Source organism: Nannobrachium achirus (assembly GCF_963921795.1).
Source record: "Nannobrachium achirus genome assembly, chromosome: 3".
NCBI classification, from domain to species: Eukaryota; Metazoa; Chordata; class Actinopteri; order Myctophiformes; family Myctophidae; genus Nannobrachium; species Nannobrachium achirus.
The window spans coordinates 57,991,919-58,014,150 of record NC_137812.1 but is presented as its reverse complement, the minus strand read 5'-3'; the positions used below and the strand labels follow the sequence as shown (position 1 = coordinate 58,014,150).

Genomic DNA, 22,232 nt, shown 5'->3' with positions numbered 1-22,232 from the left:
ACAAATAAAATCACAAGATAAATGTATAACCTAGATTGTTTCTTACTGTTAGTACCAGAGAAGAACCATTCAGAAGTTGTTCTGAGTAGTCTGTCAATGCGTTGTTATGAGCAGCCTATTAACAGCGGTCCTACTAACTAGAATATACTTGTCATGTGGTAGATGCATACTTTGTGTCTTTTCAGAATGCCTACTGTCAAAATGCCATGGCCCTGCATGCGGGCAATCACAGCAAATATCATCTTCCATTAGGTGCTCAAGGTTCCCGGTAATCCTGGAGAACTCTATTACCTGGGTCCTGAAGGGCTCTTTGAAAGCAAACAGGATGAAGGGAGGAGAGGGAGTGAAGTAAGAAGGCCGACATGCTATAGCTTAATGAACTGCAGTATGTGGAAGAGCTTTTCCATCACCAGAGATAATGGAGCAGAATGAACAAGCAGAGGAAGCCTTCTTCTCTAGAGGGAGAAGAGATTATTTATAGAGGATATGTATGGAGGGGGTATCACAGATTAGGGGGTGTAGTGGCTAAATTAGCCTCAGAACAAGGCGCTCTACCACAAACTCCAGGGGCTTTTAGCAGTGGAAAGACAAGCTTATTAAGCTTGTGTTGCACTATTTTTTTGCATCACGAGGGAAAAGCTGTCTTGCTTCATGCTAACAAAATCATTAGTGTCTTAGTTTGTACTGTAGTTGTTATTGGGGAGAGAACCATATCTACTTGGCAGTCGGTTGGACTCAAAACAGACGTGAGGTGAGCCCTGTTGATCTCAGGGTTAAAGTTCTCAGTCCCGGGCACTGATTTCAGTCTTGAGGATTCCATAGGGGCTATTTCTGAGATCAGAGGTGTAGATCAGAGGTGTAGCGATGGCTAAAGTTATAATTTCAAGATGTGAGTATTTGAATTGGCCAGACTAGCATAGAATACAACAGAACTTCAGAAGATACTTATATAAAATGAAGCAAGGATTGGCGCACACACATTCAGTGAAGGCAGTTCAGAACTTCAGGGAAACACCCCAAATATTAGTGTACGCTGCGTGCGCCATGTTTCAAAAATCACATTTGGGACATGGTCTGAAAATACATTTCAGCCTTGGGATTTATTTTTGGAGCGGTGAAAGCGCTCCCAATAGACAGGTATGTCCGTGGGTATGTGGCTGGGTGGCTGGCTGGGTGGCTGGCTGGGTGGCTGGCTGGCCGTGTCCGTAGCCTGGCAATACCTTGAGTGGCCACACACAACACACTAGTTAAAGGAGGGGCGCTGTTTTGTGCAGGCCAGGCACACTCACCACTCACTCACAGGCACAGTTTACAGTTTACAGTTTAGGCATTTAGCAAGCTGCTCAGATTCACCGCTCCACTTCGAACCGAGGTTTGATTTTTGCTTTAACCCCTGTTATCTGCAAACCCAGGCTTCAGGGTTACATTTTCACACAGAATTTGGAAAGGGTCTTTACACTACGAATTCAAAATGGAGCTTTACAGGTTCATGTTTAACACTCCGTGTGCACTGCAGCCTCCTTTGAATGTGAATCCATGGTGCCGTCACTGTCTTTCCTACTGTACTTGATGAACTCAGTATCGGTGAGATAAAGGGCTGAATACTTGATGCATCTTTCATCAGTGACGGGTCTTGCAATAATGAATCAAGGCTTGCACTTAGGGCATCACTCTATGCAACTATTAGCCACCAGATTGCCCTTGACACGCCAATACACCCTTACTGTGTGCAACCTAGTAGCGTATTAATAATTGAGAGCTAAAAGGACTAGTGCCCCATTACTGGCATAATACTCAACCCATACGGCCAGTGGTGCAATGAGAATTCTTGGCGAGGCAGCAGTGTTCTCTCATACATCTCCATACGTTATGTGCGTATTGATTTCTGTGTGGGTTAATAAGACCTGCAGCTCTGCGAAGGAGGCAGGCATGGAGAAGGGATTTCTCATGCGCTGATACTTTCAATGTGGGTTTTTCGGGGCTTTTTGGTTGTTGTTTTTTTACAGCTCAGGGAACGCTCTGGTGGTTTGATCCCGTCATTGCATCGAACACAGAGCCCTAACGTTCTGGTTTGTGCTGCATGTTGGCCCCTCTCCTTGCTGTCATTTTCCTGTCACTTTTCACTGTACAATTACAGTGAAGCTGAAATGTCTTTTTATAATTTGGAAAGAGAATTGTATATATTTTTTGTCTAAAAGGGTTTTGTTTGATCAAGTGATGTTAGTTATACACATATTAATGAAAACAAATTAAAAGGCATGATGGAACAAAAGACATTAAGGATTAAATTAGGGAGATATGATTCTGTAATTTAAATGAATGCATACAGTATACTGGAAGAAATAAAGAGTGCTTTTAACCCTACAATCAATCAGGTACTTTTAATGAATAAAACATAATTGTAATCAATCTGTGTGGCAGAGTATTTTAATAAAATATAATGATCACATCTGCAGTGGGTTGTAAGTGGTCTTTACTCTTCTCTTCTATTGAGAAATGTAGACCCTTGCGTTAGGTAGGACTGGCTGACAGCATCAAAGTTAATTGTTGCGAAACCACACACTGGACTGGAAAATGGATGCACCACCAACTTTATGGTTGTTTAAACATCATTGCAGTTATTTCCTAGAGGGAGAGATGATCCACGCTCATGATGACACAGCATGTTGTCAGCGCAATAACCAGCTGATATGTGCTGCGTTTTCTACAGACAGACACATAATACGTACATATTGTTGCTTTAACAGATTAGTTTAGAAGTGTGTGTGTGTGTGTGTACACAATTTTCTTTTCCTTAATTCTTCGGGTTGATTGACTAAGGTTGACTGTTTCAAATGGCATATATCTCAACTCTTCAAATCCATACACACACTCTCTGTCTATGTGCTCAGATTGGGAATGAAGCATTTGCCAGGCTCTCCTCCCAACCGAGAATCGTGAAGGCATATCTGCCAACTTCAAAGGGAATACCTCATCTCCTCTCCTCTGTCAGTTTGTGAAACACCAAGAGAGAGTGTGTGTGTGTGTGTGTGTGTGTGTGTGTGTGTGTGTGTGTGTGTGTGTGTGTGTGTGTGTGTGTGTGTGTGTGTGTGTGTGTGTGTGTGTGTGTGTGTGTGTGTGTGTGTGTGTGTGTGTGTGTGTGTGTGTGTGTGTGTGTGCGTGCGTGCGTGCGTGTGTGTGTGTGTGTGCGTGCTTGTGTGGGTGTGAGTGGGCATGCACAGCTGACTGAGCATAAGCCTGTGAAGTGATTTTCCCTGTGTGTCTCTGCGTGTGTGCTTCCCTTTAAGTCCAGCTTCTCTGACGCAGGAAACAACTGTATATCGTCATGATTTGAGCTTTGAAGCCAGTGAGAAGGGGAGGGAGGGACAGAGAGCGAATTATGCCCAAATATGGACATTCCTGATCTGATGTCGCAACACTGGCATCATAGCTGACTGACATCATTCAGCGAAGCTGATTATTTGATCTGATTGCTGATTTTCTGCTTTTACGATATACTGTATAAAGTTCAAGGTGTGTGCCTGTGTGGATGGATTTATAAGGGTAATAATAATAATGATGATAATATATATTGAGTTAGGTGGGGCATTGCAGTGGAGGCACTGATGAGTCAGAAGGGAGATCTTGTATTCAGTCCTTAAGTTGATGGGGAGCCAGTGAAGTGAACGGAGGGTGGGTGTGATGGGGTCACATTTTTGCACTCTCATCAGGATCCTAGCAGCACTTCTTTGAAAGTTTTGAATTATGCAAATCGGTGAAGTCGGACGGTTCTCGAGATATGTGAATAACAGACGGACGTGCAGAGATTCTGTGCATTTATTATATAAGATGTTCTATTTTTACGGTTATACCAGTAGGAGGGTAAAGGCCAGATGCAGGAGTAAGAAGATCTTTGGTGTAAGGTGGCCTCAAACACGTGGTGAGGAGTAAGAAGATCTTTGGTGTAAGGTGGCCTCAAACATGTGAGAAGGTAGGGTCGGGGTGTAAAGGTTAACGGCGGAAGCATATAGCAAGTCTTCTCACAGTTTGACTTTGGGCACTATGAAAAGCACTATATACAGTAAGTGTGATGTATTGGTTAAATCCACTCCCCTGCTCAGATCTGCACCTGGAAATGGCGTATTTCCAGTGGTGCTGCTGACGTAACGATCAAGGTTAGACTGCACCCGCAGGTTGTCACCAGGAAGCCTTGTTTCAACCCAGCAGGTATGGGTAAGATGTTGCTTTCAGGCTCCTCTCCTTTTTCCATTTTCATTGGCGACATATGGAGATGTGTTTAGAATTGTCTCTCTCGTTCCATCAGTCTCTGACTCTCACTCTCATGCGTGGTCTCTCACTCTGTCTGTCTCTCACTCACGTCACTGCCTTAAGGCCCATTCCCACTGGGCCAGATAACAGATAAAAAAAATCTCTTTCTCCAGATATTTTTCCATTCAAAGTGGATGGTAGATACAGATAAAAAGAATAGCTGCCACTGATAAAAGTATCTGTGGCAAATATCTGTGGTAGATATTTTTTTTATCTGTATCTACCATCCACTTTGAATGGGAAAATATCTGGAGAAAGAGATTTATTTATCTGTTATCTGGCCCAGTGGGATTGGGCCTTTAACCTTGCTAGAATCTGCCCATAGGCACAGTTCCAGAATGGTTTTCATCATCCGATGGTTGCATTACATTGAAGCATGCGAGAAAGCAGCACTGGCCTTCAGTGTGTTTTGCAACAATGCTCAATATTAAACACTGCCAGCCAGAGATAGCCAGCCAAGATATAAGCAGGGTCATAGCGTGTGTACCTGAAACATCTGCAGAGAGAAATATGGTGTTTATGTTTCTGCCGTTTAGAAATATTTATTTATTAAACAGTGGCAAGCGGCGGCAAGCTGTGCCCACCTACTGTTCTGTCTCTAATCTAATCATTCATTTGACCTACCTGCGCCTGATCTATGGTTTTCCACATGGGAGACCAGGATTTGTTGGTTACAGTACCTGTGCGTGCCTGCATGTGTGTGTCTGTGCTGCATTGGGGTCTATTCAGTTTCAGATCACTCGATTCAAAAAGTGCAAAGCACAAAACGTATTCATCAATTTCATATGGCAAGAAAACTTGAGGTTGAGACGATAGCATATGAACCCCAGCCCTTGTGCGTTCCTAAGAGAAGTGTGTGCGTGTGCGTGTGTGTGCGCGTGCGTGTGTGTGCGTGCGTGCGTGCGTGTGTGTGTGTGTGTGTTCTCTGCACATTAACCGTTGATGTGCTGATGTTCTGTGCTGTAGGTGCAGGCATGGTGGTGGACTGGGAACAGGAGACTGGTCTCCTCATGACCTCTGGAGATGTCAGGGTCATCAGGATCTGGGATACAGAGAGGGAGATGAAGGTCCAGGTAATATATACTATCTAATAATATATATCTATCTAACTATTAATTTACCGAATGTCTGGCCGCCTGTCTGCATGCTGACATCGTTGATACTACACAGTTTCGCCACCATGGTAACAGCTGCATGCTGAGACAATGCTTACATCACAGACAGGTATTGCACAACTGGACGTCAATGGTGACTGTTCTGCCCAACGGGCACCGGTCTTGGTTCTCCAACATTAATTCTGATACTGCTACTTTCAATCCCTCATATCCTGTGCATACCCCCCAGGGAACTAGTGGGTTCTGTATGTATTTACGTACGTACGTACGTACTGTATATTCTTTGAGACACACATAAGGGTATTTAGGGGCTTGGCCGAATCCGTCATTGCTTCTCCGGGTGTACAACAACACACACAGCTTTCACCGTTTTAATTGCATTACGGAACGGACACGTTGTTACATTTTATGTGTTTATTTTGTCATAGCGCAACATATGGTTAAGTATTGTAGTGCAGGCAATTGCAACAATCCGATGTAGTGAAAAGTGAAAACGGGACCGCCAAATATTCTGTGATTCTGCCAATAATATATCCTTTGAGATACACATCCTTTTTTTTTTTTGTGGGCCAAACAACGGAATCATGACGTATGACGTATGTGTAGTCAGAACAACGATGCAAAAAGGGGGAAAAAACTTTGCTAGTAAACAACACAACACTTCTGCGACTGTGTGTCATTTAACCAATCAGTGATTACCGGCGTCATTGGAACCCTCCCATCTAGCCCGGTTCCTCATCTCATAACTAAGCAGGTATCAACGTCCAGGCCGATCAAAAATCTTCTCTGCATATTTTACGATGAGATGTTCATTAATGTTGTTTTTTTTCCTTCACTCAACTCCACCATGACCTTCAGTTCTGTATGTTCATGTGAAAAAGCGGTACTGAGTAATGAGCTAATAAAAATTGGTGTCGTTCCATTACCATGTTTCTTTTTTTTTCCCCCCTTCACACCTCTAATGATCTTTAGTGTGTTAATCATTGTCTTGATTGATGTACTCCATATCAGTAAATGGCTTAGTCTTGCCTTTGGCTGCGTATTGACGCCAGGTCCAGTTTGAAGTGAACCATCAGTCAAACGGGAGACGTGATGGATTTGCTTCTTCGTTAGTTTAATGTTTAATGTGCATTAGAACAACAATGCACTGGACCTTCTCAAGTCTTTTACAAGGGAATTTGTGCGCATTTTTTGCACACGTCTGTCCCCAATTGTGATTGTGTGTGTGTGTGTGTGTGTGTGTGTGTGTGTGTGTGTGATCCAGGACATTCCAACAGGAGCAGACAGCTGTGTGACCAGTCTGTCCTGTGACTCTCAACGTTCTCTCATTGTTGCCGGTCTGGGAGATGGTTCTGTGCGTGTCTATGACAGAAGGATGGCCCCCAATGAATGGTATGATAGACACACACACACACACGCACACACACACACACACACACACACACACAGACTAATTGTCTTGACTTTTTTTTTAAACAGATGGTTTAAAAACATCTCTGTTTTGTGTAAATTGGTCTTCACTAATGGTAATAAGCACTTACTATAAGCAATGCAATGCACCAGCCTTTTTTTGGGGGGGGTTCAGTGTTTTGCTCGAGGACAACTGGCCATGATATCCTAGCGGAACTGGGGATTGAACCAGCCTCCCATATTAAACAGTAACAGGGTGTAATACTTAATCCTACATATCCAGCTTTTATATTACATTTATTGCATGCAGTATATCACAGTTAGGTGTTGCCAAGCCCTCTCTGCACTGCCCCCCCCCCCCCCAACCACACACACACACACACACACACACACACACACACACACACACACACACACACACAGCCCTCTCTGCACTGCCCCCCCCCCCCCCCCCCCCCCCCCCCACACACACACACACGTCAAGCACCCACCCTGTTAGCTAAATATTATTTATCCCCAAAGGGAAAACCAGTGCAATTAAGCTGCAAAGCATCCCATAAATCTTTTAAATAAGGCTAAATTTAGAGTCCCCCTTAGGTGTAGAATTGCACCTTTCCCCAACTGTGGTGCTCCCTTTTAAAATGAGCCCAGGGATAATTAGACAAACCGTTTTTATGTCTCTTTGGTGGAATGGACCACTCGTGTATTTTTGTATTTTTTTTTTTTGTACTTTTTATTTAACCAGGAAAAACAAATGGAGTTTTGGAGGGAAAAAAACTATTTTGAAAAAACATTTTTGGAATATTTCTAATAAGTTTAGGAATATGGGGTAAGGGATAGTTGAAAATATAGCTGTAGGGGTTTGAATCTGTATGAGACATGGCCTGTCCTTTGTGCCGTTAGCTATGAGGATTTACGATGACGCCCATGATGGTCACTCTGCCTGTCAAATAACTCTGAATAATACCTGTATAATTCTTACTTGCCCTGCAGTACACTCCTGTCCGATAACGTTAAGTAGTCAATTGATATTAGATGCGGTAGATACCTCTTTCTTTGGGAAGGATAAACACATTTGCCTGTATTTTGTTTGTGGAAGTAGTAATGTCCTACACATATTTTTCCATTGCATACTGCATGCCTTGTTGACAAGCTTTGGAAGAGATAATGATAGATAATTGTATGGCAATTGTTATCCCAATGCAAACCAAGCAACAGATATGCACTCAAAACAGGGCTGTTTGTCTAAGGTACTGTAGGGGCAGAGCTTTGGGGGCAGAGCCTGGCTATTGGGAGAAAAACAAATATCGGGTGAAAAATTATGAAACATGTCTTCTCCAAAAGTGACCTGGCCAATAGGCGGGATATTGAGAATATATTTTCTTACAGACAACACAACAATTGGCCCATTGTCAGTTCATCTGATGTCATCTGATTGGTCTCTCCCTTACCAACCAACCAGCAGGCTCCTTTCGCCTTGTTCCGCCCTGTTTTCACCTCCATCTCGTTGTTTATGCTGAGTTTACTAAAAAAAGTGAAACATTTCAGTTTTTTGGGGGGAAAACATATTTTGTTCAGTCACTAATTATGCTGCACCAGAGATGTTCCTTTTTAACGAGGCCATGTTTAAAATAAGAATTGAATACATTAAATATAAATACAAGGCAACTGTACAGTATATAGTGGATGGAGAGAGTTTTTTTGTCCAACTAAGCAACAGCAACCAATGAGTGGGAAGAGGGTTGTGACCACATGCAGGACTTGACAAAATGGTAGATCCTAAACAGGCAAACCTGAAAGAGGCTGGCCAGTGATTTACCTCTAGATCATTTCAATGTAATATATCGTCGTTGTCGGGTGAAAACCTTGTATGTCCAAGACCGTTCGTTTTGGATTTATCATTTAAAAATGTGAAAACAGCCGATCTATAAGCACACAACGCCTCGCACCGCGAGGCGTTGTGTGCTTGTAGATCTGCTGTTTTCACTACTTTTGTGCGACGGCCTTGTATGATGAAGCAGGGCTTTACTTTGTGAAAGAACATACACATTTGAAACTTGGAGATACGAGGTTTCCACCGGACAACAACGATATATAGTAATACAAAATAACTAAATCATTCATCAGAGAAACAAACCAGAAATGACACAAGCTGATTGTACAGTACAAGCATAAATACAAATACAAGATACAAAGTTTATGGGTGTTAAGAGTATGCCTGCTAAACTGAGCACACAAGGTACGATGATGCGTGAGTGCTTTACAATTGGTAATAATATCTCAAGGCTCCATGATAAAGAGTGATGTACGAAGACAAAGTCCATTTCTTCTTTCTTGTATCATCGTCCTTGATGATTGGTCGGTGACATTTTATTTCACAAGATTTAATTTGAAAATCTTGCACACAGCCTACTTTACACGGCAGTCGATACGCGGATGGGTGGGCCTTTAGCCAATTGTTTGGGGGCCCACATGCAATATCCTCATTAATTAATTCTCAACTTGTGGACTGGTCCACAAGTTGAGAATTAATTAATATACACGATACTTGTCATGCTTAAAATGGCCGCACGCTGAAAAGATAAGGCCTCTAAGTCTGTATGTGAAGAATAGAACATGGCAGGAATAGCACTGAGAATGGAGCTGCGCAGACTCCTAGAAGTCGTAGATTTAACTGGAACTGTATGCTTGTAACATCAGACGGTAGCCTGTAGCCGTACTGCTTGTATGGCTCATTTTATCATGTTCACATGGCATGCTGTCTCACTTGAGAGATTGATTGCAATTGACAACAACAATTGCGTCAAGTTTGATTGATTGAATACTTCATTAGAAGTTTGCATAGGAAAAGGTACAGGACAGTGCAGTTCACTGATACAAGGTCAACTAAAAGGATAAAGACACCAAGAAAGCTTGCTGGCTTATTTAAAATTGTACTCGATTCATATTCATACAACATTAAATGACAGAGAAATAAAACACAGTACTATGCAAAAAATGACAGTCGGAAAACAAAATAAGTCTCTTCCATCTATGAACAAATGATACTCCTGATTCTGAATAGCGAACCTACAAAACTAAGGAGCAGTATCGGGGTGATACTTGATGCACATGATTGCACATTAAAACAGAGGTTTTGCTTTTTCTCTGCCTTCAGCATTTCAGTCCTAAGCTTTAAGCTCAGGGCGCCATCCCGTGGTCACTCACATGTACTACATACACTTCACCACACCAGTAGACATGCAATGCTGCATAAACATTTGCATACTGATTTTTACTTAAAAAATTTGACATCATCCATATAAGCACTCTCACCATTGAGCTTTCATTTGTGTGCATCTCCAATCCAATTTACACCCAAAGGTGATTATCTAATACCAACACTGGAATTGTTTTTAACTGGTGTTCCATCCGTTGTGTCTCTTTTCAGTCGGATAATGACATACAGGGAGCACGGAGCTTGGGTGGTTAAAGCCCACCTGCAGAAGGAGACAGACGGACATATTATCAGTGTCAGGTACTTTCTCTCTATGTTCATTTTCATTATCGATTCATTAACACTCTGAGTTTTGTCGCTCCCCCACCCAACACACCCAAGAAGAGAAGAAAGAAATCAATATTTTACAAAAAATGTTAAAATATAGCAGTCAGCAGGCACCAAGTGAGGCGCTATGAACTTGCGTATCTGCTATTTTTGAGAACCACTGTTCTAAATCCTGAGAGTTTTCTGGAAAACGTATGATGCTATATCATTATAGCTAAAATCTAAAATGCTCTTAAGATGCTTTCCTGGTTTCAACAGGCTAGTTTGGTTGAATTGCATTGAATACATAGGCCCACAATAGAAACAAGTCCCCATGGACTTTTTTTGTGTTGTCCTTTTAGCCCAAGTGTTACTGTATGTCTGTGCTGTTTTTTTGCATCTTTGTCTAATAAAGTATTGCGTCCACAGTGTCAACGGGGACGTTCGTTTCTTTGAGCCACGGTCACCGGACTCTGTGAACGTCCTGCAGACCGTGAAGGGCCTCACAGCCCTGGACATTCACCCACAGGCCAACCTGTTCGCCTGGTGAGTTCACACACATCACCCACACCATGGTTCCATCTGTTACCAAATGGATAAATTAACATGCAGGATTTTACGGTTTACAAAAAAGGCCTGTCAAATGGTAAACTGAACATCAAATGTTTATTTGTAATTGTAAGTAATTCATATGTGTGGTTTCAGTCATAATGTCACGCACTGCCGCGTTGATCAGAACGTTGAACAGTCCTTTCGTCCTCGTTTCATGTGATCTGCTGCATATTGTGGCTGTCGGGTGGAAACCTTGTACTCAGTTTGTAAAGTAACTAAGTACTGTACACCATGGAGATAATAAGTTCTATAATAATTTTGTATTTGTCGCATTCCTAAGACGAAAAAAAAATGATTATAGTAAATTTACCCCCATTGATTCTGGATGGGGAGGGGACCCAAATGCATGGGCCTGGATGGGGACCCAAATAAGACCCAAATGGGGGTAAATTTAGGGGTCAAGGGTCAAGTAAATTTACCCCCATTGATTCTGACCCAAATGCATTTGGGTCCCCTCCCCATCCAGGGCATTGTATTTGGGTCCCCATCCAGGGCATTGTATTTGGGTCCCCATCCAGGCCCATGCTTTTGGTCATTTACTATAATCCTTTTTTTTGTTTAAGAATGCAACAAAAAACTCTACTCTCCATGGCATGAGTAATCACTAGAAAAAAAAAGTGTTTTGGGGGTGAACTACTCCTTTAAGACTGACATTCATTAATTGGGTCTTATGATGAGAATAAGAAAATTATATTGGTGTGTAAAAAAGAAAATCTAGAATTTGCCATGGACAAAACTGAGTCTTGACACGGACACATTTGTCCGTGTACAGACATGTTGATGACCCCTGTGTAAAGATTATAGTCTGACAATGTCCTCTGCCAAGTTCAGGGGTCACTACAGAAAAACTATTTTATGTTCAGCTGATTTTTAAAAAGGTGCGTCTAAAAGCCTGTAACGGTGTATCCAAGTGCACTCATACTGTGTCTTCCTTGCTGTGTCTTTGTGTATTCTCTGTGATCCAGTGGGTCTATGAATCAGTTCATAGCAGTGTACAACTCTAACGGGGATGTGATCAGCAACATCAAGTACTATGACGGCTTCATGGGCCAACGGATCGGGGCCATCAGCTGTTTAGCCTTCCATCCATACTGGGTAGGTCTCCGTCCATGCTCCTCACGGCATTCCTTTTCATTCAATTTAGTCAGTAGCGTCAGTTCAGAAAAAGCTAAGGTATGGCAACATGACTGGTGTCTTGAACGCGCGCGAAGGCGCGCGTTCAAGACACCAGCCATGTTGCCATACCTTATCAACAGGCATGATTCATTTATTTTGATTGTTTCTACGGTTTCTTGGGCTCGATATGGCAGCCTGGAACAGTTGTTCAAGTGCAGCTAAACTTGGCTGTGCAGCTGACCTGCGGAACCTGGGAATATACCATTCTGTCAAGATGAATAAAAATGTGGAGAATATAATTATAATACCTTGTTAAAGTGACCATTTTGTAAAATGTTGCATTTGTAGTTATTTTACTGTAATTTACTGTAATTTAACAACATAATAACCAGCACAGATAGACAAAGAGACATTCATGTATTTATATTTAAAAGTAACTTTAATTTTCGCCCCTGGACCCAGGGTATGGCAGCTGCATACCCCTGCCATACCCAATTGACGCCCCTGAATTTAGTCAGGGAATATTATCAGAATAATGTCAAATCTGAGAATAAATTCCTTACCAAGACATTTCTTCACCAATGTGTTTGTAATGGTGTCTAGAAAAACACCTAGCAAAGTTTGAAAATCAATTTCCCCCGGGGAATCTGTGACAACTGCTGAAAGTTGAGGTACCGTTTACTTTATTATGCAGGAAAGAAATACCAAAAATAAATCTGCTTTAAGTAGCATGTGAGGGGTCAAACTAGGGTTTTTTTATGATTCCGAATCAATTGCATGCATTTGTTTTGCACAAGAAAATGGTTAGTGATGACATGGAAAAGTGTCTATGGCCGTTTTTGAAGTGGTGAAAACCGCTTCCAATGAGTGGCTTTGTGTGTATCATGCCCATATATGGTCATTTTAGTCCAGAATGAACAGGCTTTTTCAAAAACAGAATGTCCATTTAATTACCATATATGGTGATCTCAGTCCAGAATGAACAGGGTTTTTCAAAAACACAATGTATGTCACCTCATGTCCATATATGGTCACTCCAGGCCAGAATGAACAGGTTTTTCCTGTCCCGTACGTGCAAAATATCAGTCCAGAATGAATAGGCTTATTCAAAAAGCAAAATGTGTGTCCCATGTCCATATATGGTCATTTCAGTTCAGAATGAATAGGCTTTATCTGTCCTGTACGTCCAGAATATGTGTGCGGTGTCCCTCCCGGTCAGATGAATGGATACTTTGAGGATTGGTCAAGCTTCACATGATAATTTGGCCTTCAGGTTTTATCTGTCTTGTACATGCAATAGGTCTCATTATACCGGCTATCATACCGGCTCTCCAGACACTTCTATACTAAGATTCACCGCTTCACTTCGAACCGAGGTTTGATTTTTAGTCCAAGGAATGTTTTTGTGCAAAACAAATGCTTACAATGGATTCAAAACCCTAGTTTGACCCCTCAAATGCTATTTAAAGCAGGTTTTTTTTTTTTTTTTTTATGTAGTAAAGTTAATGGTATCTCAACTTTCAGCAGCTGTCAAAAATTCCCCTAGGGAAATTTATTTTCAAATCTTGTTAGATGTGTTTCTAGACACCATTACAAACAGTGTGGGCTCGCTGCTCCCTCATTGGCCAAAGGCCCTGCCTTTGTATTGTCGGCCAGTTTTTTGAGGAGAATAACCTGAGTATATAAAGATTTGTGAGAACATAATACAAAAGATTTCATGTGGGTGTTTTTGTCAGGTTGCACTTGTTGGTGATGATGTCACCTAGAACATTGCTCCTCATTGGCTAAGGGCCCTGCTTTTGTTTAGGAGAATAACCTTGGTCTATAAAGTTTTGGTATAACGTACTGGTCTCAATCAATATTACTTTCAAATCTTGTTAGATGTGTTTCTAGACACCATTACAAACAGTGTGTTACAACAGCAAATATTGTACTTTTACTCCAATACAATTATTTGAAAACTTTAGTTACTACAGTAGCTACTTTGCAGATATAAATTATAATATTATAAAACAAACATTAATCCAATTTAGCCCTATTTTAGACCTAGGCAATTTGAAAATAGCCGATCTACAAGCTCACAACGTGTCGCGATGCGACACGCTGTGAGCTTGCAGATCTGCTATTTTCAAACATTTAGTACTTTTACTTTTAGTACTTTAAGTACATTTTGATGCCAATACTTTCATACTTTTACTCAAGTACATTTTGAATTCTGGACATTTACTTGTAAGGGTGCCCTCACACCAAAATACCTAGGGCCCTATTATGAACCAGGTCTTATGCCTTATGCCTTAACTTCTTTGCCTTTTTTTACTATTTTGTTTTTGTTTTTTAAATATTTCAAATAGCTGATCTGCAAGTTCACACCGTGAAAATGTAGATCAGCATTTGAAGTATTTAAAAATGTTTTTCAAAATAGTGAAAAAAAGGTAAAGAAGTTAAGGCATAAGGCATAAGACCTGGATCATAATAGGGCCCCTAGAGTGGAATCCGCCAATGAATTTCAATGAGAATGGAGCGTTTTTTTGCCAGTAGAGGATTTCTGCAAAAAAAACGCTCCATTCTCATTGAAATGCATTGGCGGATTCCACTCTAGGTATTTTGGTGTGAGGGCACCCTAACAGAGTACATTTACAGTGCAGTATCGATACTTTTACTTAAGTACAAAATGTGAGTACTTTTTCCATTGAGTAGGGAAAGTTGAAAATGACTGTCACTGTGCTAATGGTACTCTGTATCACTGGAAGTCGAGAAGAAAAAGGTTCCACACAGTTTCCTAGATCTGCATACTGTTTATAAGCAATGCATAGAATGTGAATCACTAAGGCCCATTCTCAACGTGTTCTTTCAGATTATCTGAGACCTTTTTATTTTTCATTGATAGACATATTGACAAAATGCACGTGCCTAAACACGTATTTGTACTTGTCTTTACCCATCTAAAATGCCCTTTTTCCCACCGACTCTGTTTTCTTTCCAGCCCCACTTAGCGGTGGGCAGCAATGACTACTATATGTCCATCTACTCAGCAGAGAAGAGGCTCAGATAACACCTCACCACTGGAGCCCTTCCTTCCACCCCTCTCCTTCTCCTAATACCTACGACTTGTGACCGTTGACCTTGAGCTCCAGGGACCTGGGATGTAAATGACCTTCTCTTGTACATATGCAATTACCACCCTGAATGTTCTAGTGATGGCTGCTGACAAAAACTCATGTTGTGTCTTTGTTGTTGTTGTTATTATTATTATTATTATCATTATTATTATTATTGTTGTTTATTCATATTGTTATTATGAAGCTAATGATTGTAGACTTGGCTGTGCTGAGGAGTGTGTAAATTTAAAGTGCATATAAAGAAGATGATAGGTTATATTTTAAGAGGAGGTACCTTCCTATCGCCAGGGGCTCTTCCTGGCCTCACGCCAAGCGTCGCTACACGAATGAACTCTGACCCCTATGCACCCGGCAGGGGGTGATGAGGTCACCCAAAGGAGAAAGGAACACACACTATGGAAAACATACACTTAACCTGTACACCAGGGCAGGAGAATATAGACTTGCTCTACGCTGGACCTCATTACGGGGAAGGACGAGTGGCCCCACTACAGCCAATGGACACAGATTGAGGAGTTTTGCTACTTTGCTGCATCGCTGATCAGACATTTTTAAGGACCCTTTAGATGGTTGACTATGCTTATTTTGCCTGGCTTGTTTACCCGGCAGTCAAATGAAATGTGTGCCGGCGTGCGTGTGTGTGTGTGTGTGTGTGTGTGTGTGTGTGTGTGTGTGTGCGCGTGCGTGTGTGTTAAATGGATTATAGCACAGCTGTGCCCCAGAGTGGGTCTTCATAGCCTTGGACAGAACTAATGACCCCGCCCCCACGGCCCCTCACGCCCCACCTTCATGCAAGTTACCTTCCTCCACATCGATACCCATCACTAATTCCAGTGTGCCAAACTGACTAACCTCTTCCATTAAAATTCCTCTTATCAGATCTTTTCCACATGGGCTCCTTGACACCCCAACTCTATTCATCACATAAAGCAGGGGTGCCCAAAAGGTAGATTGTGATCTACCAGTAGATCACCAATGGTGTGCAGGTAGACCACATGACATGCCTCTAAAAATATATAATTAATATGACATCAAGAAGGACCTGTCAGCTCCCTTCATGGCTTCTAAAGTAGGCAAACATCCAATGCAATACTTTGTTCAAGAGTCAGTAGCATTACAAAGAACCCCAAAACCTACCACTTCCATACAGAATGGGATGAAGACATTCCCCCCAGTATTTCCCATTTATTTCCCCCTTACAGTAGTGTGTTTGTCTAAAATATAAAGCCAGTGCTGCTATTCCAAAGCCCCCCTCAGGCCCTCAGCTAAAATATTTTGGATGGGTAGAACATGTTGAGCTAGTCATTTTAAAAGTAGATCTCACGTCAAAAATGTGTGGGCACCCCTGACCTAAAGGCTGACTTATGCCTTTATAGCTAAGTAGCACAGTGAGAGGAGAATGGAAGTGGTGACAAAGTCTACGATGGTCTCGCCCCACTCTAAACCCGTTGACCCCGCTTAAACTCATGGGGACTCTGTGCCACTTGTGTGCCCCGCCTGCAAAGCAATAAAGAACAGCCAGCCTTCAGCCTCAAGCAATCACTTTCAAGAGCCCCTAGGGAAGATGAAGCACTGTTTTGCAATTCAACAGCATTAATGACAGCGTAAGCAAGCTTGAACTACAACAGGTACATTGCATGCTCAAGCTTTCCCTGTACGCCAAACCCCAGTCTGCAGCACTCAGTGGTGTGACAACATAGCAATAGCATCAGCATCACACCCATCCCCATTCACAATCACGGCAGTGCAAACGGGATTTAGGGACAAGGTTGTGCTGTTCTGCAGTGTCCCCTCACAGATGTTACACACACTGTATACCAGAACCTGGTCATAATGTAGTAATCTGTAGTGTTTCTTTTGCAACAATTGTGCCCACTATTGACTTAGCTTTCCTGTGATTGTGCAAACTCTCTGCCACTATGTGTCTGGACTGGCAAACCCCACCCATTTGGCACCCAAGGAAACAAATATTAATATGATTTCACCCAAGTGTGCTGTGTATGTTGTTCCCAGACACAGATTCACATTGTTCATTATCATTGCCCCCTGTGCTCCAATAAGGTTCCTTATTGTCTCATATGGCACCTTGCAATCTGTATGTTTTCAACATGATCATAAGTTATATGATGTTGCTTTGTCAGAGTCAGAGATGGTGAGGAGCAGCTTCTTATTCAGACTGTCAGACACCCTGGAGCCCACAGCATTGTGGATTTGTTGACTCACCACACTAGGGATCGCCCCAACCCTTTGGATGTTTTTCTCTTTTCTTTTCTTTTTAAAAGTCTGCTGCAAGATTTACTATTTTTTCCTGTCTTTTCTTTACTTTGTTTTAATCTTGATTTTATTGCCAGAGTTGTTTGGTTTGATGGCTCAGGCGTTGTCAGTGTAATGTTAACAGCATGACGCGTGTGGAGGACTGACATCAGACTTGTGACCTGGAGCACTTTGTATGATACACCGTATGGAACCGTCCATCACAGCGTACCGCTGTATTCTCATTGTATTTTAGTCATCCGCGGCACACTTCACTTCTTGGTGAACCTCTTTGAGTGTCAGTCTCAGGTACCGTTCATGAGACACCACAAACCTCTGTTAAATACAACTGCCAGCCTCGTGAGTGTCAGTCAGCATGATGGACCGTGTCGTCACATTGTACTCCAAAGTACGGTCTGGTGTCACTCCTGGAACCATGAGAATCACAACTGCTGAATTTCTGACGTGCAGCAGTTGTCGCAGTTGTGACGTTTTAAGAGGAATCTTTGTTTAGTCTTTCTTTTCTCAAATGTGCAGTATTGCCATAGACGTGCCTCTTCCCTGGGATTTGTTTTTTCTTTTGCTTGTTTAACTTTTTTATCATTTTCCTTTTCCTTTCTTTGTGATTTTATGTTTTTAATTGTGCTCTGTGTTAAATGGAATTATGTTTGCCTTGGCCTCCGTGAAGTAGAGAGAAGAGAGAGGGGATGACCTTCCCCTCACTGACACCTACTGTACAAACAGTCTCCTGTTCTCCCTACTTCTAAACATTACCCCCGATACGCCCTCACTTTCCTCCACCATAGTTCCTGCTAAACTCTTCACCTTTTTATCTCTTAATTGTGCCTCTAACGTCCCAAGCTTGGCTTTCTCACTGTAAAAAGAATGAACTGTAAATGCTTTGCCTGTGGACTTTAAAGGAACTGGTAAATACATGCCATGCATTTTCTGTAAGCGACTGTATTTACAGTCCCCCTGTCCCCCCACCACCACCCCATATCTAATCTCAGTAGCGCGTTCTAACTGACAGTAGTAGGCCTTACTGGGAGCCCCCACACCCACCCTCTGCCTCACCAACTCAGAATCACACTCATCTCTTGGTATCAATCGCTGAGTTTTAAGATTTTAGATCCAGAGAAAAAAAAGAAACTTCACCAACATATAATTGACAAGTGAAAACAATCAGGTGTTTCTCTGTGACTGTAGACTGCTTGGCTGATCATGGTTTATAAGACAGGAGATGAAATAAACCAAATACACACAACAAAGGGGTTATTATTACTTTTTTTTTCAAATCTGATTTTGGGATGTTTATACAGTGTGAAGTGAAGTATTATGCATTTGTGACCTCGGGGCACCAGCTCGGGCTCACACCGATTGCCACGCTGTGAGCTTGTATATGTGCTATTTTTCAAATGCATAGTATAAAATAATGAAGGTCCCTCCACCTTGGGCCCTAGTAACCCCCCGGCTCCACCGGGCGCGTCGAGCGTCGCGTCAACGTCAACACTGGGAACGCTCCCGTTTTAATCAATGAAGGGTGCTCCACTGCCGACGTCAACGTCAGCGTCGGACGCTCAAATTCGCCCCGGTTCATTTTTTGACGCCGGCACGACGCCGTCATTTTGGTGGAGCCCTAGCCTAACTCAGTCCCACCTTTCCCCCCCTTGTGACGCCCCTGCTGTCACTTATTGGCTAAGCGGCGCAAACATGACGCAATTCACCCTTTGTCAAGTCCCGCCTGTTGTCAAGCCCTTCTTCACACCCATTGGTTCCTGTGTCTTGGTGGGACAACAGTCCTTTCTCTCCATCCACTACCATTGAAGTTTAGTTGCTTCTTATTGTTATTTTGTGTATTCAATTCTCATTTTAAACTTGGTTTCAGTAAAAAGGAGAGTCTCGGGTGCAGTATAGCGACAGGGCATGTTTTTAAATGTTTTTATTTGATGTTTTATGATGTTTATGATGTTTTAGCAAATTCATCATAAAAAAGGCGGAACCAGGGCGGGACAAGGTAGAGAGAGACTGCTGGTTGGTCAGTCAGGGACCAATCAGAAGGCTGACAAAGGGTGAATTAAAGCTCAGTCAATCAGTAAAGACGACGGTTGGGTTGGCCCATCAGGACAGGTAAGCCAGTGCCCACTCCCCCCAAACATACAGACTCTGTGTGTCCACCACAGACCTGCGGACAGATAGAAACAGATGTTAGTGGTTTTTCGGTTCTCTGAAAGTGTTAGTCTGACCGAATTGGCACTGCACTCTCCCAGGTCATATGGGGGACACATATTCAAGTTATGCTAGGGACAGTCAGATATGTATACACAAAAACAATTTAACCATGATTTAATTTTATAATTTATTTGGGGATTATGGTTTAAAATTTTAAGTCACAAAAAGTGTGGAAGAAGTGTTTCCTTAATTTACAGCAGTGTTAGGCAATAGGAGGCCCGTGGGACAGAATTGGCCTGGCAGTGATGATAGCTGGCCTGTTTTCTTTCCATTCTTCTTTGAATGTTCTGTTTCACAGTCACCTTTCCTCTTAATACTTTTGGATACAAAACATCACGTGAAACACAACTAAAATTGTGTTTCACTTGCCTTAACCCATTTAGACCTGCTGCTACCTATACGTTGTATTACCCTTAAGGCCGGCTGCTACGTCTGTGTCACATCAGTATTTGCTATACATATAGCAACATAATTTATTTTACATTTTTGGAATAAGAAATTGAAGGTTTTCAGAAACCTTAGGATAGGTTTTCAGGCGTTTTCAGAATCGGCCTCAGGTCTAAATGGGTTAAAACAAGGGTCTTCAACAGGGGGTCCGGGACCCCTAGGGGGTCCTCAGAGTTACTACAGGGGGTCCTCCAAATCTTTGTGTGACTTTTTAATATTAACCACCAGAACCCTAGCGTCCATATTATGAGAACTTTAGCCAAAAATAGTAGATCACAACGCCTCACGCTGCGAGGCGTTGTGAGCTTGTAGATCAGCTATTTTCAGCAAAGAGGTTTGTTGTAGAGGGGATAAAGAGCAGACCAAGTACAGAGTGTTTATTAAGTATTGACGGTTCAAGTGGTTAAATATCTGAAAACACAAATTGACATGAATGCAAAATACACTGACGATTGTGCTGTCAAACGATGAAACTATTATGGAATCCATGGTTGTGGGGGTCCCTGCTTCATCTCTCTCTCAACTAAGGGGTCCTTGGCCTGAAAACGTTGAAGACCCCTGCCTTAAAACAATACATTGTTTCTCTCTGTTCTAAGAAGACACCTTGAATACTGAGAGCTCTTGTTCAAAAAGGAGGATACGTACCTGTCAGTCAAATAGTAAAAGTTCCACAATCAAGGATAGGGCCGGGACAAAATTTCATATTTGCACCGGAAACATTTGATTTCACATACATGCACAACACATCACCCCTCACACACACATCTTTATTTATTCAATGTCATAGCAATATAGTTATGATTGTATACAAGGTGGTTTGTTGTATGTTCTATTTCCAAATCAGTAGCAATTGATTTGTGTTCTGTTCCATTATATAATGACTTGAATATATACAGTATGTGCTGACCCCTGCTTTACACCTTCCTTATCCATCCAGAATAAACAGGCCCGTTTGAAACCTGTAACACTTTTTAAACCTTTTCTTTTTTAAACCCATCTCACTCTACTATAAATGTGTGAAATCTCTACGTACGTATGTACATTTGTGTCATCAGCGCATCTCAAGAACCGGCCCATCGTATTTGGTGTATCACTGAGGACCCAAGGTAGTGATGCGCAGAGAGGGAATCTGTGGATCTCCCAAAAATATTGAAGTCCATAATCCCTATATATGGAGCCCTGATGTCATCATTATGACGTCATAGACTGGCCTGGACTCTGTATTTGGCATGCATCAAACGGAACTTGACATATGGGCATAGACTGATAGATTTCTCCATAGTATGACAGGTACTCTATTCTGACAACAGGTACGTTAAATAACCAGATGGGGCATGCATTTCCAACTTGCATTGTTCCTGACTTGTATCGTTCCTGACTAGGACAGTGCGGTGTCCAACGGTATCGGTCGAGTCTTGGCTAATGGTGAATGAAAAAAGTAAGTTAAAATTTGCTATTACATGTCATAGTTTGGATGGACCTACTGGACTGAAATGAAACAATACCAGCTACAGTAAGTGCAACTGCCCAGCACTGTGGGTTATGTTTTACCAGTGAAATGTTCCACCGACGCATGACCGCTAAAAGCCACGCTTATGACTTGAGATTTATGACAGTGGAAAGTGGTTTTGCAGTGGCTGAGAAATCCTTACATCAGGAAATGGTCTTTACAGCATACCAAACAATGTTCTCTTGCGCTCTCACCTTCTGACTTATCTCTACCTGCTAAGGGTCAAGGGTCAAATGTTGACTAATCCTACACAGTGAAATATTCCCAGCGACCACTCTCTGTCTATCTCTCTGTATCTCTGTCTCTCTCTTTGTATCTCTCTCTCTGTGTCTCTCTCCCTCCCCACTCACAGACGGGCCGGTGGAGAACATTCCACAACAGCAAAGAGCCAGGCGGCGTGCACATCCTGAGGAAACAACAGTCACTTCCTGACAAATTAAGCCGAACCAAGCAGGGCTGCTTGGAGTGATAACTGTTGCCACTGTCTGACCACTGAATGGCTGAGGTGGAGCGCCACCTTCATGCCCGCTGCCGCCCACCACACTGTCCTTGTTCAGCCCTCCGCCAGTTGAGCCACTAGTCACTTATCT

The 22,232-nt window shown here is 42.3% G+C and overlaps 1 protein-coding gene across 3 annotated transcripts in view; it reads left to right on the top strand.

Moving 5' to 3' along the window:
- The window catches only part of rptor (regulatory associated protein of MTOR, complex 1), a 218,956-nt gene extending 200,232 nt beyond the window's left edge, over positions 1-18,724 (top strand). For all 3 annotated transcript variants that reach the window (XM_080721242.1, XM_080721241.1, XM_080721244.1), the window contains 6 exons: positions 5,275-5,381; positions 6,688-6,815; positions 10,264-10,350; positions 10,786-10,902; positions 11,934-12,063; positions 15,068-18,724. In XM_080721242.1, the coding sequence (XP_080577368.1) occupies positions 5,275-5,381; positions 6,688-6,815; positions 10,264-10,350; positions 10,786-10,902; positions 11,934-12,063; positions 15,068-15,136 (638 nt within the window). In that variant the 3' untranslated portion in view covers positions 15,137-18,724. The remainder of the gene's footprint in view (positions 1-5,274; positions 5,382-6,687; positions 6,816-10,263; positions 10,351-10,785; positions 10,903-11,933; positions 12,064-15,067) is intronic.
- The last annotated feature ends 3,508 nt before the right edge of the window (positions 18,725-22,232 follow it).